Source organism: Myotis myotis, unplaced genomic scaffold, assembly GCF_014108235.1.
Source record: "Myotis myotis isolate mMyoMyo1 unplaced genomic scaffold, mMyoMyo1.p scaffold_m19_p_6, whole genome shotgun sequence".
Classification (NCBI taxonomy): domain Eukaryota; kingdom Metazoa; phylum Chordata; class Mammalia; order Chiroptera; family Vespertilionidae; genus Myotis; species Myotis myotis.
The window spans coordinates 29922217-29936695 of NW_023416368.1; the positions used below are offsets into that span (position 1 = coordinate 29922217).

A 14479-nucleotide genomic window follows, 5' to 3' on the forward strand; every position below is an offset into this window, starting at 1 on the left:
TCCAAAGCCAGATTTGGTGATCAGACAGAGGAGCATCAGTTTTGTATTACCCCCACTAAAAACTGAGGTATGCTGTAAAATAATGATAGACTGTGTGTGTGTGTGTGTGTGTGTGTGTGTGTGTGTGCGTGTATACGAGTAGCTGTGGCTTAACATCTGGCTCAAAAGTGATAGCAAGAGGAAATAGAAAAAAAAACATTTTGAGCAGTGACAGGATTGTTGCAAAAGTGTTTGGCCAGACTTGAAGCATGTGGCTCAGTGTTTCATGATTCTCCTAACCCTCCTTCTTGAACCTACTCTGATAACCTTATTTTAAAAATCTAGAAAAAAAAAAAAGGCTCTGGATACTTAATGGACAAGGTGGTCTTTTTCTGGAATGTGTGGCTAGGACCTGGCTTCCAGCAGACTCAGCTAATTTGGGTTTGTCTTAGTCCAAGGCATCCAAAAGACATACTTGCTTGTGAGAGGGGAAGGAGGCATTCCTTCCTTCCTTTGTTCTGTGATTATAAACTAAGCCCTTTGCTAGGCATGGAGGATATAGTGGTGAAAGAGGCCGACAGAGTCTGTCCTCAGAAACTCAGCTGTTGGAAGCTTGATGTCCATGCCCTCAGAATGCAGGGTGCCACATGCCAGTCTATCTGCACTTTAGTATGACAAGCACATTTTCTTTCCTGTTCCTAGTTTTCTTTGAGCTCAGATTTGTGCAAACTTCAGGTTGAAGGGGTAGGTGGGGTTTGTGGGGCCAGGCTGCCTAGGTGACCACAACCTAAACCTGATCTGCCTAAATGATGCCATATGGTGTAGTCCAGGGGTGGGCAAACTTTTTGACTCGAGGGCCACAATGGATTCTTAAACTGGACCGGAGGGCCGGAACAAAAGCATGGCTGGAGTGTTTGTGTGAACTAATATAAATTCAAAGTAAATATCATTACATAAAAGGGTACGGTCTTTTTTTTTTTTTAGTTTTATTCATTTCAAACGGGCCGGATCCGGCCCATGGGCCGTAGTTTGCCCACGGCTGGTGTAGTCTCTGTTGGATATCATAGCACAGACTCATCTAATCTGGAAACTATGACTACCTTTATAAGTAATAAGAATAACAGCTACTGTGTACCTAGGGCTAATGGTTTACAAGGTAGTACTTCATCTGATGTACGAGCTAATGTTGTTATTATCTCCACATCACAAATGTGGAAACTGATGCTTAGAAAGTTAAGTAACTTTCCTGATGTCACAAGAAACTGGGATTTGAACTTTAGGTGATCTGATGCAGAGCTTGAGTTCTTAACTATTATGCTATAGTGAGTGCCTCTCTTTACTTATGACATATTTTGAAAGCCTCTTCTTGCCCAAGGTAGTTTCCTTACCAGTTCTTAACAAGATCTAAAATCCTGCCATCTGAATTTCATGCCTTTATTTCTTGTTAAAATGTGAAATCCTTAGGCTTTACATTGTTATCATCAACAACTTAACATCTTAACCTTCCCTCTGACATCTAATTAAAGATGGTATCTGAGAAACCCAGGCAGGTGGGGATGCATATCTGGAGCTGGGGCACTGCTTGAAAGAGATGCATTGTTACCTCCCAATTTGAGGTTAGAATTGTTGGAAACAAAAAATGAAATCTATGTAAAGTAACTAGCACAGTTTTGGGTTCATAAGAGGAATCCATGGAAAATACTTATTATTAGTGGGAGAATTGGGAGGTGTAAGAAAAGTGATCATGGGGGAGGTGGGAGGGCTGAAATAACATCCCTGTGTGCTAGTGTGGGTTCCTCTTTGCCCTCCCAAATGTAATTTCCCAGAGCTCTGAACCCTCTGGTTCCAATTTCCTGAGGCATTATAGCTTTTATGCAAGAACAGGTTTAAAAATGGGACAGGAAGGCTGGGAAGGAGCAAAATGAATAATACTTTGTATTTATCTTGCATATTTGTCTCCTGAGCTCAAAGTACTCCATTGACACCATTTCATTAATCCTCCATGCTCTCCATAGGGTAGAAGGAAACAGGTTTTATGAAGAGATTTCCAACCTGGGCTTCTTCCTCCCTCAGACCAATTGGACAACCAGCTTCTCACTTGTACCCTTTACACATGGGTTGGAATGTCCCAAGTGATCATTTATGCCCTGTAGGCATCCTAGGGAATTGCCAGGTCCTTTCTGTGCCATGCTAGGCTGCTTAGGAATCAATTGGGCCTCAGCTGCCAGCTTTTGTACATCTGGGGTGGCCATTTGAGCCTTATCTCCTGTTCATATATTTTTTTTTCCTTTTTATAAATATATATATTTAAATTGTAAGAGTAATAGATATGAATTTTATTTTAATTTTTTAAAAAATATATTTTTATTGATTTCAGAGAGGAAAGGAGAGGGAGAATGAAATAGAAACATTTTTGATGAGAGAGAATCATCGATCGGCTGCCTCCTGCACGCCCCACACTGGGGATCGAGCCCGCAACCACGCATGTTCCCTTTACCGGAATCAAATCTGGGACCCTTCAGTCCGCAGGCTGACACTCCATCCACTGAGCCAAACCAGCCAGGGCATAGATATGAATTTTTAACATCAAACAGTGTATAGTAGCATATCAGGTAAAAAGTAAAAAGGCGCTATTGTCTCTTTTTCCCAACCTCTGTTCCCAGTAAGTTTCCTTAACCCCCTGGAGATAGTATGGAACTTTGTGGACTTTTTCTGTATGCATGTACAAAAATGGTGTATACACGCAACACATACTCTGTTCATTTAACCGTATTGTCTCACTTATATTGGTTCTGAGGCTAACCTCGTGAAAGGTCCAAACATGGCTGGAGAGGGGAGGAGGAGCATAGAGGGAGAGAGTACCATCCTAGGCCATTTTCTTTCTGCTTGCCTGGTGCTTACCGGTGGTTGGTCATGCTCTGTTTTTTTTCTCTGAAGGAGTTTGCGTTGACCAATCCAGAGAAGAGCACCACCAAAGAAACAGAGAGAAAGGAAACCACAGCAGAGGAGGAGCTGGACCCTGAAGTCCTGGAGGTGTTTCACCCAAGCCCTGAGTGGCAGGCCCTTCGGCCAGGTACTAAGCCCGCCCTACCCCCATGAAACACTCTAAATTCAAATTGTATATGTCCTTTGTCCCCACAGGGCTCCTTTGAAGGAGCAGCCACTCTTTGGCCCGCTGGAGGGGAACAGTGTGGTCCATCACAGTGGTGGCTGCTGCTGCAGGGCTCAGGGACCTTCATTTTCCAGCAGAACAGAGATTTCAGCCTCTAAGTGCCCTGGAAGGAAGGCAGGTGGTGGGTGGCCAAGCTTTCTGAGCAAGTGATTGAAAACGTTCTTTCCTTGCACTTCTGAAGCACAGGAGAGGCAGTGACATGTGCCTTGCTCTGCAAATGCTATTTTGGGCTCTTCTGCTCGGCTCAGTGCTGCTGAAATCTTGTTCACAGGAGAGTCCTGAGCATTGGTGCAGGGCAGGAGTGTTCTTTTGCGAAAGGAACCTGTGCCAAGAAACAGGGGCTGATCCTGGCCTGGTTTTTAAATGGGGCATCCTCAGAAAGAACAACTTTCTAACCCTTTTTTGAGTCCAGCCCAGGGTTTAAAATAATAATGAAAGCCCTGACTGGTGTGGCTCAGTTGGTTGGATCTCATTCCGTACAATGAAATGTCACGATTTTGATTCCCTATCAGGGCACATACCTAGGTTGTAGGTTTGATCCCCACCCTGGTCAGGGCTCATGCGGAGGCAGCCAATCAATGTTTCTGTCTCTCTCTTCCCTTCCCTCCCTCCCTTTCCCTTCCCCTCTCTCTAAAAATCAATGAAAATGTCCTCAGGTGAGGATTAAAAAAAAAAAAAGATAATAATAATAATGAAAGTAGCCAGCAATTGTGTTTATCATATTCAGGTACTGTGTTAGGTGCTTCATGTGTATAATCTTGTTCCATCTTCACATAATAGGACCTATTATTTTCCTATAAAAGCATTGAGGCTCAGAGAGGTTATGTAATTTGACCTGTTATTTAGCTAACTTGTCCTATGTCATTGATCCTATAGCCTGGATCTACCTTCTTCCCATTTGTCCTAGTCCCAACTGTCCTTGTTCCACCATGATGACACTTGGGCCTGTTCTGAGGAGTAGGTGTTTGCATTCTGCACTGTGGCAAGGTAGATGGTAAGTCCTGGCAGCTGTCACAGTGTAGTTGCATCAGTTCCTTGCTGATATTCATCACCATATCCTCCCTGCCTCCATTGCTGCTGTGCTGGCAGGGACAGCATTTGCTGTGCCAGCCAACTTTCTGGTGATAATATCACTCCTGCTGGGCTTGCATAGGGGTAGTTGTTGCCACAGAAGAGTGATGAAGCACCAAGAAAGCCAAGTAGGAACTAATGGTGTTAGTAGAGGGAAGTTTTAGGAACAGAAGTACTGGGGTTCAGCAGACCCAACCTCTGCCTGCCCTCCTCTAGCTTCCTTGAGAACTGAGCCCCCTGGTCCTTGAAGACTAAAACTAGAGGAGTTTTCATGGGTGAGGAGTAGAAGATGTGGGCTGTATCTACTAGTTTTATGTGGTTAAAAGTGCTTGTACCACTTCAACCAGGCAAGTGCCTGGAGCAGATGGAGATCAGTATCCTGTGGCTCCCACTCCTGCCCTCTCTAATTTTGTGGCACCTTCAAGGCCTGGTCTGCATTGCAGAACAAGCCTGAAAATTCCGACCCAGGGCCCCTGCCCAGCCTTTTGGCCAGTGGTGCTACTGTTAATGGCTAAACAAAGAGCCCCCTCTGTAGCCTTGGGGATGGAGAACCAGGGCATGTATGACAAGGGCAGGCTGAGGGCCCTGAGTGCCTCCTGGAGAATTAGAGTGGAGCATTGATTTTTACATCTAACTTGATGCCCCATTGACATCTCTCTCTGTTTTCTAGTTTCTCAAGAGCCCTTTGTAAATTTTTCTGCCTCAAATTTTCCCTAGAAGCTGTCCCAAAGGCTGGTGTGTTTTGTTGAACATAGACACTTAGGCAGTACAACCCAGGGGGCAAAGCAACTCTGGTTTCAGTAGTATCTGCCCCATCTTAAGAGTATTATTCTGAGTCTGGTGCTAGAAAGTCTGACTAATGGAGATAGATAAGACTCTCTTAGGCCCTGGTATAGGATTGAGGTGTTCTGTATGTATATTGAGAAGGTTTTGCATGTATGTTTGTTGGTAGGAAATTGACTTCTTTTTTTAAAATTAAATCTTTATTGTTCAGATTATTACAGTTGTTCCTCTTTTTTCCCCCCATAGCTCCCCTCCACCGGGTTCCCACCCCACCCTCAGCCCTTACCCCCCAGCCCCCCGCAACTGTCCTCATCCATGGGTGTACGATTTTTGTCCAGTCTCTTCCCGCACCCCACACACCCCTTCCACCCCAAGAATAGTCAGTCCACTCCCTTTCTATGCCCCTGATTCTATTCTATTCACCAGTTTATTCTGTTCATCAGATTATTTATTCACTTGATTTTTAGATTCACTTGTTGATAGATGTGTATTTGTTGTTCATAATTTGTATCTTTACCTTTTTCTTCTTCTTCCTTTTCTTAAAGGATACCTTTCAGCATTTCATATAATCCTGGTTTGGTGGTGATGGACTCCTTTAACTTTTTCTTATCTGTGAAGCTTTTTTTTTTTTTTAAATCAGTCATTTACTTATTTATTTGTTATTTTTATATATTTTATTGATTTTTTTACAGAGAAGAAGGGAGAGGGGATAGAGAGTTAGAAACATCGATGAGAGAGAAACATTGATCAGCTGCCTCTTGCACAACTCCTACAGGGGATGTGCCCACAACCAAGGTACATGCCCTTGGCCGGAATCGAACCCGGGACCTTTCAGTCCGCAGGCTGACGCTCTATCCACTGAGCCAAACCAGTTAGGGTGAAGCTCTTTATCTGACCTTCAATTCTGAATGATAGCTTTGCTGGTTAAAGTAATCTTGGTTGTAGGTTCTTGCTATTCATCACTTTCAATACTTCTTGCCACTCCCTTTTGGCCTGCATAGTTTCTGTTGAGAAATCAGCTGACAATTGTATGGGTACTCCCTTGTAGGTAACTGACCGTTTTTCTCTTGCTGCTTTTAAGATTCTTTCTTTGTGCCAGAACCGGTTTGGCTCAGTGGATAGAGCGTCAGCCTGCGGACTCAAGGGTCCCGGGTTCGATTCCAGTCAAGGGCATGTACCTTGGTTGCGGGCACATCCCCAATGGAGGGCGTGCAGGAGGCAGCTGATCGATGTTTCTTTCTCATCGATGTTTCTAACTCTCTATCCCTCTCCCTTCCTCTCTGTAAAAAAATCAATAAAATATATATATATAAAAAAGATTCTTTCTTTGTCTTTTACTCTTGGCATTTTAATTATGATGTGTTTTGGTGTGGTCCTCTTTGGATTCCTTTTGTTTGGGGTTCTCTGTGCTTCCTGGACTTGTGAGTCTATTTCTTTCACCAGGTGGGGGAAGTTTTCTGTCATTATTTCTTCAAATAGGTTTTCAATATCTTGCTCTCTCTCTTCTTCTGGCACCCCCATAATTTGGATGCTGGTACTCTTGAAGTTGTTCCAGAGGCTCCTTACACTATCTTCATATTTTTGGATTCTTTTTTCTTTTTGTTTTTCCGGTTGGGTGTTTTTTGCTTCTTCGTGTTTCAAATCTTTGACTTGATTCTTGCGATCCTCTAGTCTGCTGTTGGAACTCTGTACAATATTCTTTATTTCAGTCAGTGTATGCTTAATTTCTAGTCGGTCCTTTTTCATAACCTCGAGGGTGTCTCTAGACTTCTTGAGGGTCTCACTAAATTTATCGGTGGTTTCTAGAAAATTCTTGAAAAACCTTATAACTGTGGTTTTGAACTCTATATCCAGTCGTTTGCTTTCCTCCGTTTCTGTCATTTGTGACCTGTTTCTTTGTCTCCACATTTTTTATGCTTCCCTGTGTTGATAGAGTGGTTTTCTGTGCTAGGTGTCCTATAGGGCCCAGTGGCTCAGCCTCCCCAATCACCTGAGGTGGACACTCTTGGTGCACCCCTTTGTGGTCTTTGTGCACAGTCTTGTAGTTAAGCCTTGATTGTTGTAGGTATCACTGGGAGGAATTGACCTCCAGGCCAATTGGGTGTGTGGACCCGCTGTGTCTATTATGGAAGAGCTGCTGTGCAGGAGACACCCTTATGGGGCAGGACTTGCTTCAGTGGGGCTTTGGTGCTCACTGAGTCTGCCCCCTGAGTGTGTCCCTTATGGATCTGAGGAGTTTGTAATCTGGATCGTCCCACTCTGACCACTGGGTACACTGGCTCTTGGATCTCCGAGGAGATGCAAAGTCAGCCACTGCCTGGGGCTACAGAGAGATCTGCAAATTCCTCCTCTTTGTATTGGGTTTGGAAGTACTCAGATGAGGCCCAGCTGCGAAGCAAGGCAGGCTGATGCTGGTGTGGCCTTGGGCCTTCTTTTGATAGCTTTGGGGTTCCCTGACCCAGCTGCAGCTTGTTTGACAGATTTTAGGCTGAGAAAGGACAGGCCATTCATATGCAAAAACCACTGCTCACAGCTTGGGTGGGGTTGTAAATTGAGTAGGTTGGGGTCTCAGGGAATCTCTAGGGCAGAGCAAACAGCAGTGGCTGCCAGTCAGCCCTGCACCGGGGAGGTCCCAGTACAGGAACAATGAACCTTTCGAGCACCTCCGTCTGAAAAAAAGCCACCCCCACGTTCCTGCCCCGATGCCAGGCAGTCCAGTTTCTCCCCGTATGTGTCTGGGTCCCCCTGAGACTCGCCCGGCACTGGAGCTCAGAGGAAGTGGGAGCTTGTATTTCCCTCCCGATAAAAAAAAGCGGCACACCCAGGTGCCAGCCTGTTCTGCGCCTCCGCACCTCCTACCAGTCTCAATGTGCTTTCTTCTTTACCTCTCTAGTTGTAGTACTTCCACTCAGCCAACTTTCCCCGCTGATGTGGATGATAGTTGTTATGTATTTTAGTTGTAATTTTGATGTGGTTGTGGGAGGCAGCAAGTACAGGTGTTTACCTATGCCACCATCTTGGTTCTCTGAAGTGCTGATTTTAAATGGTAATTTTTCCATTAGTGCAACCCCTTCAACTTGATTGTTTTATTAGATGCCAGTGATGGGACATGAGTATGTAGTCTTCCTGTCTTTTGTGCCTTAGATGGGGAAGAGAACTTCTGGTGAAGAGAGACTTCCCTCAAGAAATGCTCTCCCTCTCTCCCTCTACAGAGGTTTTCAAAAAAAAAAAATAGATTTTTATTGATTTTAGAGAGGAAGGAAGAGGGGGAGAGAGAGAGATAAACATCAATGATGAGAGAGGATCATTGATTGGCTGCCTCCTGCACTCCCCGCACTGGGGATCGAGCCCACAACCCGGGCATGTGCCCTTGACCAGAATTGAATCTGAGACCCTTCATCCACAGGCTGATGCTCTATCCACCAAGCCAAACCAGCTAGGGCTCTACAGAGATTTTTGATGAGGGAACAGAAGGGGTTAGCACAGCATTTCCTGCCAGAGTCAGGGACATGGCATAAGAAGATTGGTGGTGCGTCTTTTTTTAAGAAAATGGCAAATTGGCTAGCTTATGTTGAACCTAGTTTAGGACCTCTGTCTCTGAAGGGAGGATTTCAGCTCTCTTGTCCCCAGGCCTCCAAGGAGGAGATACTAGGGTACATGGTCTGGGCTCATTTGAAGGCAGATTTATAGTTACGTGTTGGAATACCAGGGGACCAACCCATGACTTCATGGGTCTTCCCACCAGGCCAGGTGGGAATTAGGCCCCAGCCATTCAGCCCTGGAGCAGCTGCAGGTCACTCTCTTGAAGTAAGCCTGCCTCTTTTATTACTGTCAGCATCCTCACTGTGAGCCGCTTGTTCCTGGAAGTGATTCATTCTCTCTCTCTCTCTCTCTCTCTCTCTCTCTCTCTCTCTCTCTCTCTCTCTCTCTTCTGGTTTATTTTGGGATCTGTCTCACCTTATGGAAGCACAGAAAGCATTTAAATGTAGATTCAGCATCAACTGTTCACAAGCAAGCAGAGAAAAGCTGTTTGCTGGCAAGTCCTGTGGGTTCTGGGCATGGAACTCAGGAATTTTTCCTGGAACTGAGGACCCCTAAAACCTAGGACTTTGTGTCTATGTACTTGTTATTATGAAAGCTGGTTACAGCCATGAATAGTGGGGCTTGTGCTCCCTGGGTATTTTCTGAGATCCTATTTTGTGCCAGACACTGTATTCGGTAGCTGGAAATACAGATAATAGATCACATTTACTAAGCATCAACTCTGCCAGGCATTCTTTGAGGGCAGGTGCTATAACCACCTTTATTTTTATAGACAAAACTGAATTTCAGGGAGGAGAACTGACTTAGCCAAATGACCAATAAATGGTAGAGTCAGAATTCAAACTTAGTTTTGACCCTAAGCTTGGGCTCCTAACCACTTGTGCTATCTGTCTCTTTGGATAGCAAATGGGACATGCCCCTGCCTTCCAGCAGCTCATAGTCTCACAGAGGACACAGAGACAGAAAAAGGCACTAAAGTGTTTTTGGATGTTTTGGTGGAAGTGTCTCAGTAAGGGCACAAGGGAGGGGGAAGGCAAGGGCTTTCAATCTCTACCCTTGAGATCTTGCTGAAGCAGTGAGTCAAATTTTAGGATGATAAACTTCCACCCCCATCTTTAGTTCTCTATTTGAGCTGTGTGGTCTTGATCAGGTTGATTGGAATCTTTGAACCGTAGTTTCCTCATCTGAAAACGGGGATGAAAATACCTACTTCACAAAGATGACGTAAGACTGAAACAACATTAACATGTATAAAATGTTTCACACAGGGCCTGGCATATAGGAAATATTCAAGAAGTGGTTATAGTTGTCATTTGAAAAAATATACCTTTGCTGGCCCCCTTTCTTTGAAGACCTGAAGGAGAAGTGGAGATGACAAGGCAGCCTGGGCAAAGGGCTCCCTTGTCTTGCCCCATGTGGGCTCAGGGAAGCTCAAACCTAGGGTTTCTTATTGACCTGAGCTGACTTTCAGGAGGCCATGAGAGCCTCTGAAATATTAGCATTAGCACAAAGAGCTCTTTTGATGGGAGCACGTAGGAAGTCTGTGCAAGAACACGTTCATGTGAGGGGGTTAAAAAAAAAAGGGGAAAAAGAATCCAAATCATCAACTGATGAGAGCAATCCAAGAATTATAGAGCACCAGCCATCTGGTCAGATCATTTCAGATCTGCACAAGCAATGGGAGGGAGTTGAATTGTATAAACCTCATTTATAGTAGACCAACTACTCTGTTTCAAGTTTTTAAGAGAGGAGTCTGATTTCCTGAAGGCCCTAGACATCTGTCTGAAGGAGCACTTGTCTCTGTGAAGCCTTTGGTTCCTTGCAGCTTGGATGGGGCTGTGTGATTCTCTAATCCTCCAAAACCAACTGAATGTTCAACAATTCACTTCACTTCTGATACTATCTACCTGGACTTAGTGTCAGATCCCACAGTTTAATGGCTTAGTGCCCCATCTCTACTTCAGATGTGTCGAAAGTTCTAGGCCACTTGAACTTTTTTGATTGATCAGCTATAAATTAGGGGTTCCCACGACCCCCTTCTCAGGTTTGACAATTTGCTAGAACAGCTTGAAGAACTCAGGAAAAACACTTTACTGATTTATTGTCAAGGGTACAACTCAGGAACAGCCAAATGGAAGAGATGTATAGGGCAAGATATGGGGAAAGAGATTCATAGCTTTCATGCCCTCCCTGAGCACACCACCCTCCCAGCACTTCTGTGTGTTCACCAACTGGAAGCTCTCTGACCTTATTCTTTAGGAGCTTTTATGGAAGTTTCATTATATAGGCATGATTGATTAAACTATTGGCCATTGGTGATTGAACTTAATCTCCAGCCCCCTCTCCCCTCCCTGCAGGTAAGGGGATGGGGCTAAAAGTTCCAGCCTTCTAATCATAGCTTGGTCTTTCTGGTGATGAGCTCCCACCTTTAAATTATTTAAAGGCCCCTCACCAAGAGTCATCTCATTGGCATAAACTTGGGAATTAAAAAAGATAACATTCAGGAAATTCCAAGGGTTTTAGGAACTCTGTGCCAGAAACCAGGGATGAAGATCAGGTATATTTTTTATTATACCACAGGCTGCAGTTGAGGTAGTACTAAGGGGCAAAGCTCCCAGTACTCTCTGTTTCCTCCCCAGCTCTGTGGTTTGGAGGAAGGTGACCTTCCTTTTCTCTCCTAGTCTGGAGGGATCTTCTTTATGGGTCATTTCATTCCCCAGGATGATCTACAAGAGTATGATCTGCTTTTGTTCTTCACACACAGGCACAGTCCCTCCCCAAGGCCCTTTTGCAGTGGTGTTCATACCTAAGCTCCTGTGGCTCATCAGAGTGGTACAGTGAGACTTCTTGGCTGCCACCAGGAGGTAATCACCTGAGGGAAAGGTATAGGATGGGGCCTCTGTTGAATGATCTTTCACCCTGGCTCAAGTGCAGTGCTGGAAAAGTGTAGCAGGAGCTGGATAGAGGAAACAGCATGTCTTTTGTGTGTGTGTGTGTTGTGGGATAGTTTGTCTCCTCTCTTGAACACAAGTTGCTGTCTTCAGCAACTTTTTAGGATGAGATGTTCAACAGAGCTTATCATTGGTGCCTCTTCCTTCTGCACAATGCTTTCTTCCCCAACTTTGAAGCCTTTCAAGTCTCCTGAGGATTCCCTAGTAACTTATTTGTTCTTTTCCTCTTATACTTCCGGCCCATTTCCCCCATTGTTGCCACCTCCCCAGCCTTCGTTCATAATTCTCCACTCTGAGCATCTCCTTTGCTCCTTGGTAATATGAGTTAGTCAGGGGGAACTCTCTAGGGCAGTGATGGCGAACCTATGACACGCGTGTCAGAGGTGACACGCGAACTCATTTTTTTGGTTGATTTTTCTTTGTTAAATGGCATTTAAATATATAAAATAAATATCAAAAATATAAGTCTTTGTTTTACTATGGTTGCAAATATCAAAAAATTTCTATATGTGACACGACACCAGAGTTAAGTTAGGGTTTTTCAAAATGCTGACACGCCGAGCTCAAAAGGTTCACCATCACTGGTTTAGATCTTTTTATTTCAGAGAGATCTCATTTCCTATATGTGGAATTCTCTCAGGATGGCTGACCACTGCCCTGTAGCAATCAAATCCCATACCCCACTGGGGGAACAGATGGAGGCCAGGGCAGGAAGGCCTGTGACCTCTTTGGCAGCCACTGCCAAGGCTGAGCCCACTTTGAGACTAGCTGGCTGAGCTCTGAACTGGCACCTGAGCATCTCTGCCTGGGGTTTGTCCTTCATTACAAGGATGGAGCAGGCCAGGGTCCAGTTTGCAATCTGTGGGCTTGAGTGGTAAGGGAGAGCAGCTGTTTGCCGTCTGCTTTCTAATAAGTATTTGTATGTTTAATCCTCTCCCTGGGCCCCTATCTTCTTCTTCCTCTGCTTCCTCCATCCACCTGTTCTCTCTGAGGTTTAATAAAGAGTGTTTAGCAGAGTTGCACAGTCTCAGCTCTCAAAGATTGGATGCCCAAACTGGCTGAAATGAAAAACATTTCATTTCAGTCTGGAGTAGGGATAATGGAAAACTAGCTACCAAAACCAGTTGTAGCCTTCATACCTAGGGCTTGGCTTTAGTTTAGACAATCTATGAAGCCCTTACTTCCCTTCTTTCTCTAATATTGGCCTCATCCTGCTGGCTAAGACTGTCCAAGCTATCTCCAAGGATGGGACTATTTAGGGCTGAGATTAGCTCTCAAGGGCTGGGCTGGAGCTGGAATGAGAGGTCCTTTTCTAGAACCTGTTCCATTCTTAGTTTTGTCACAGCACTGGAGGTAGGAACTAACCAGCAACTTAAGAGGAGATAATATTTGAGTAGGTAGAGAATAGGACAGGCAGGAAACATGAGTGGAGGGGGAATGACATGAATAGAGACATAAAAGTGAGAATATATCTACTTGGCTGGAGAGGCAGGGATCTGTAGGGGAATAATGGGATGGTGGTAATGGGAAGTATAGGGGAGCCCTGGGAGGGAGAGGAGATGAGGAGAACTGACAAGGCAGTAGATCTAAAGATGTGAAAGTAAGTGTAAACTCTGAGTGAGTAGTTGAGTTCATTCAGGGGCTGTGCTATGAATGGGAGATGAAATGAGGAAAGACAATATAAACTGGGTTTGAGAATAGTAGAAAGAGAGAACTAAAATGGTAATTTTAGAGATAGCCACATAAAAAAACTTATTTATTTCATATTACATTTGTTGAACTCTTATAATGTTTCAGGTATAGTGCTTGATGCAGGAGATACCATGGTGGGAATTGACCGAGACTTGCCTATGTAGGCTTGTGGTGTAGGAGGACCCCCAGACAGGAATATAGCTCTGTGAGAACACAGAGGAGGGGCCTTGAAGGAAAGATTTCCCAGAGGTAGGGACATTGAAGCTGAGTAGAGAGAGATTTTGTGTATGTTGGAAGGCAGAGGGCAGACGAAGTGTTTGACATATTTGAATTCCAGCGAGGAGATAACTGATTAGGCAAAATTGTTTAGGTGGCAGATGGAAAGTGTTGGCCTTGTGAATATGTTGAGCCTTAGAAATTAGAAGCAGAGGCTAGAAGAAAACAAGGAAAAGTGTGAGAGATATAGAAGGAACTTAAGGAAGCTTTCATTAGATGTCTTCAGTTTTCTGAGCCAAGCCAAGGATGGGGCTTCTACCTTGGATGATGAAAGAGAAGGATTCGATTGGGTGCTTGAAGAATGGAGATGTTAGGAGGAACCTTTGTGAGGAGGTGCTTAGATAATCAAGAGGTTAGAACTAACCATTGCCCAGCATCAGGAAGTGCCCAGTTGACATCTGACATTCTGACTTGGTGGTGGGCCAGGATCAGTGGATTTGGTGACTTTCTAGAGCAATTTGATCCCTGGACAGTGGATAGCTGGAGTGTGAGGAATGATGGATAGATCATTAAGGGATTGTCTTTGGAGATCTTGTCTGTCTGGCCTATGGGGCAAGCTGAGAGCTTTACTGGAAATTCCTATGAACCTGCTCCAGTCTTCCCTCTTCTGTAATAGGCAACGTCAAGACTCTTGGAGGCTCCTGCAATGCCCAGGGTCACAGAGGGGGTGATACCTCAACAGTGACTGACTGATCTTCTAGGCCAGTGGTCGGCAAACTCATTAGTCAACAGAGCCAAATATCAACAGTACAACGATTGAAATTTCTTTTGAGAGCCAAATTTTTTATTTTTTTATTTTTTTTTTTCATAGAATTTTTTTTAAATTTTATTTTATTTTTAATTAAATCTTTATTGTTCAGATTATTACATTTGTTCCTCTTTTTTCCCCCCCCATAACTCCCCTCCTCCCAGTTCCCGCCCCACCCTCCGCCCTCACTCCCCACCCACTGTCCTCATCCATAGGTGCACGATTTTTGTCCAGTCTCTTCCCTCATCTCCCACACCCCTTTCC

The 14479-nt window shown here is 44.5% G+C and overlaps 1 protein-coding gene across 4 annotated transcripts in view; it reads left to right on the forward strand.

Annotated features, from left to right (window-relative positions):
- Window positions 1-14479, forward strand: part of SIL1 (SIL1 nucleotide exchange factor) — a 232413-nt gene that overhangs the window by 69492 nt on the left and 148442 nt on the right. For all 4 annotated transcript variants that reach the window (XM_036311827.1, XM_036311828.1, XM_036311826.1 and 1 more), the window contains exon 3: window positions 2917-3052. In XM_036311827.1, the coding sequence (XP_036167720.1) occupies window positions 2917-3052 (136 nt within the window). The remainder of the gene's footprint in view (window positions 1-2916; window positions 3053-14479) is intronic.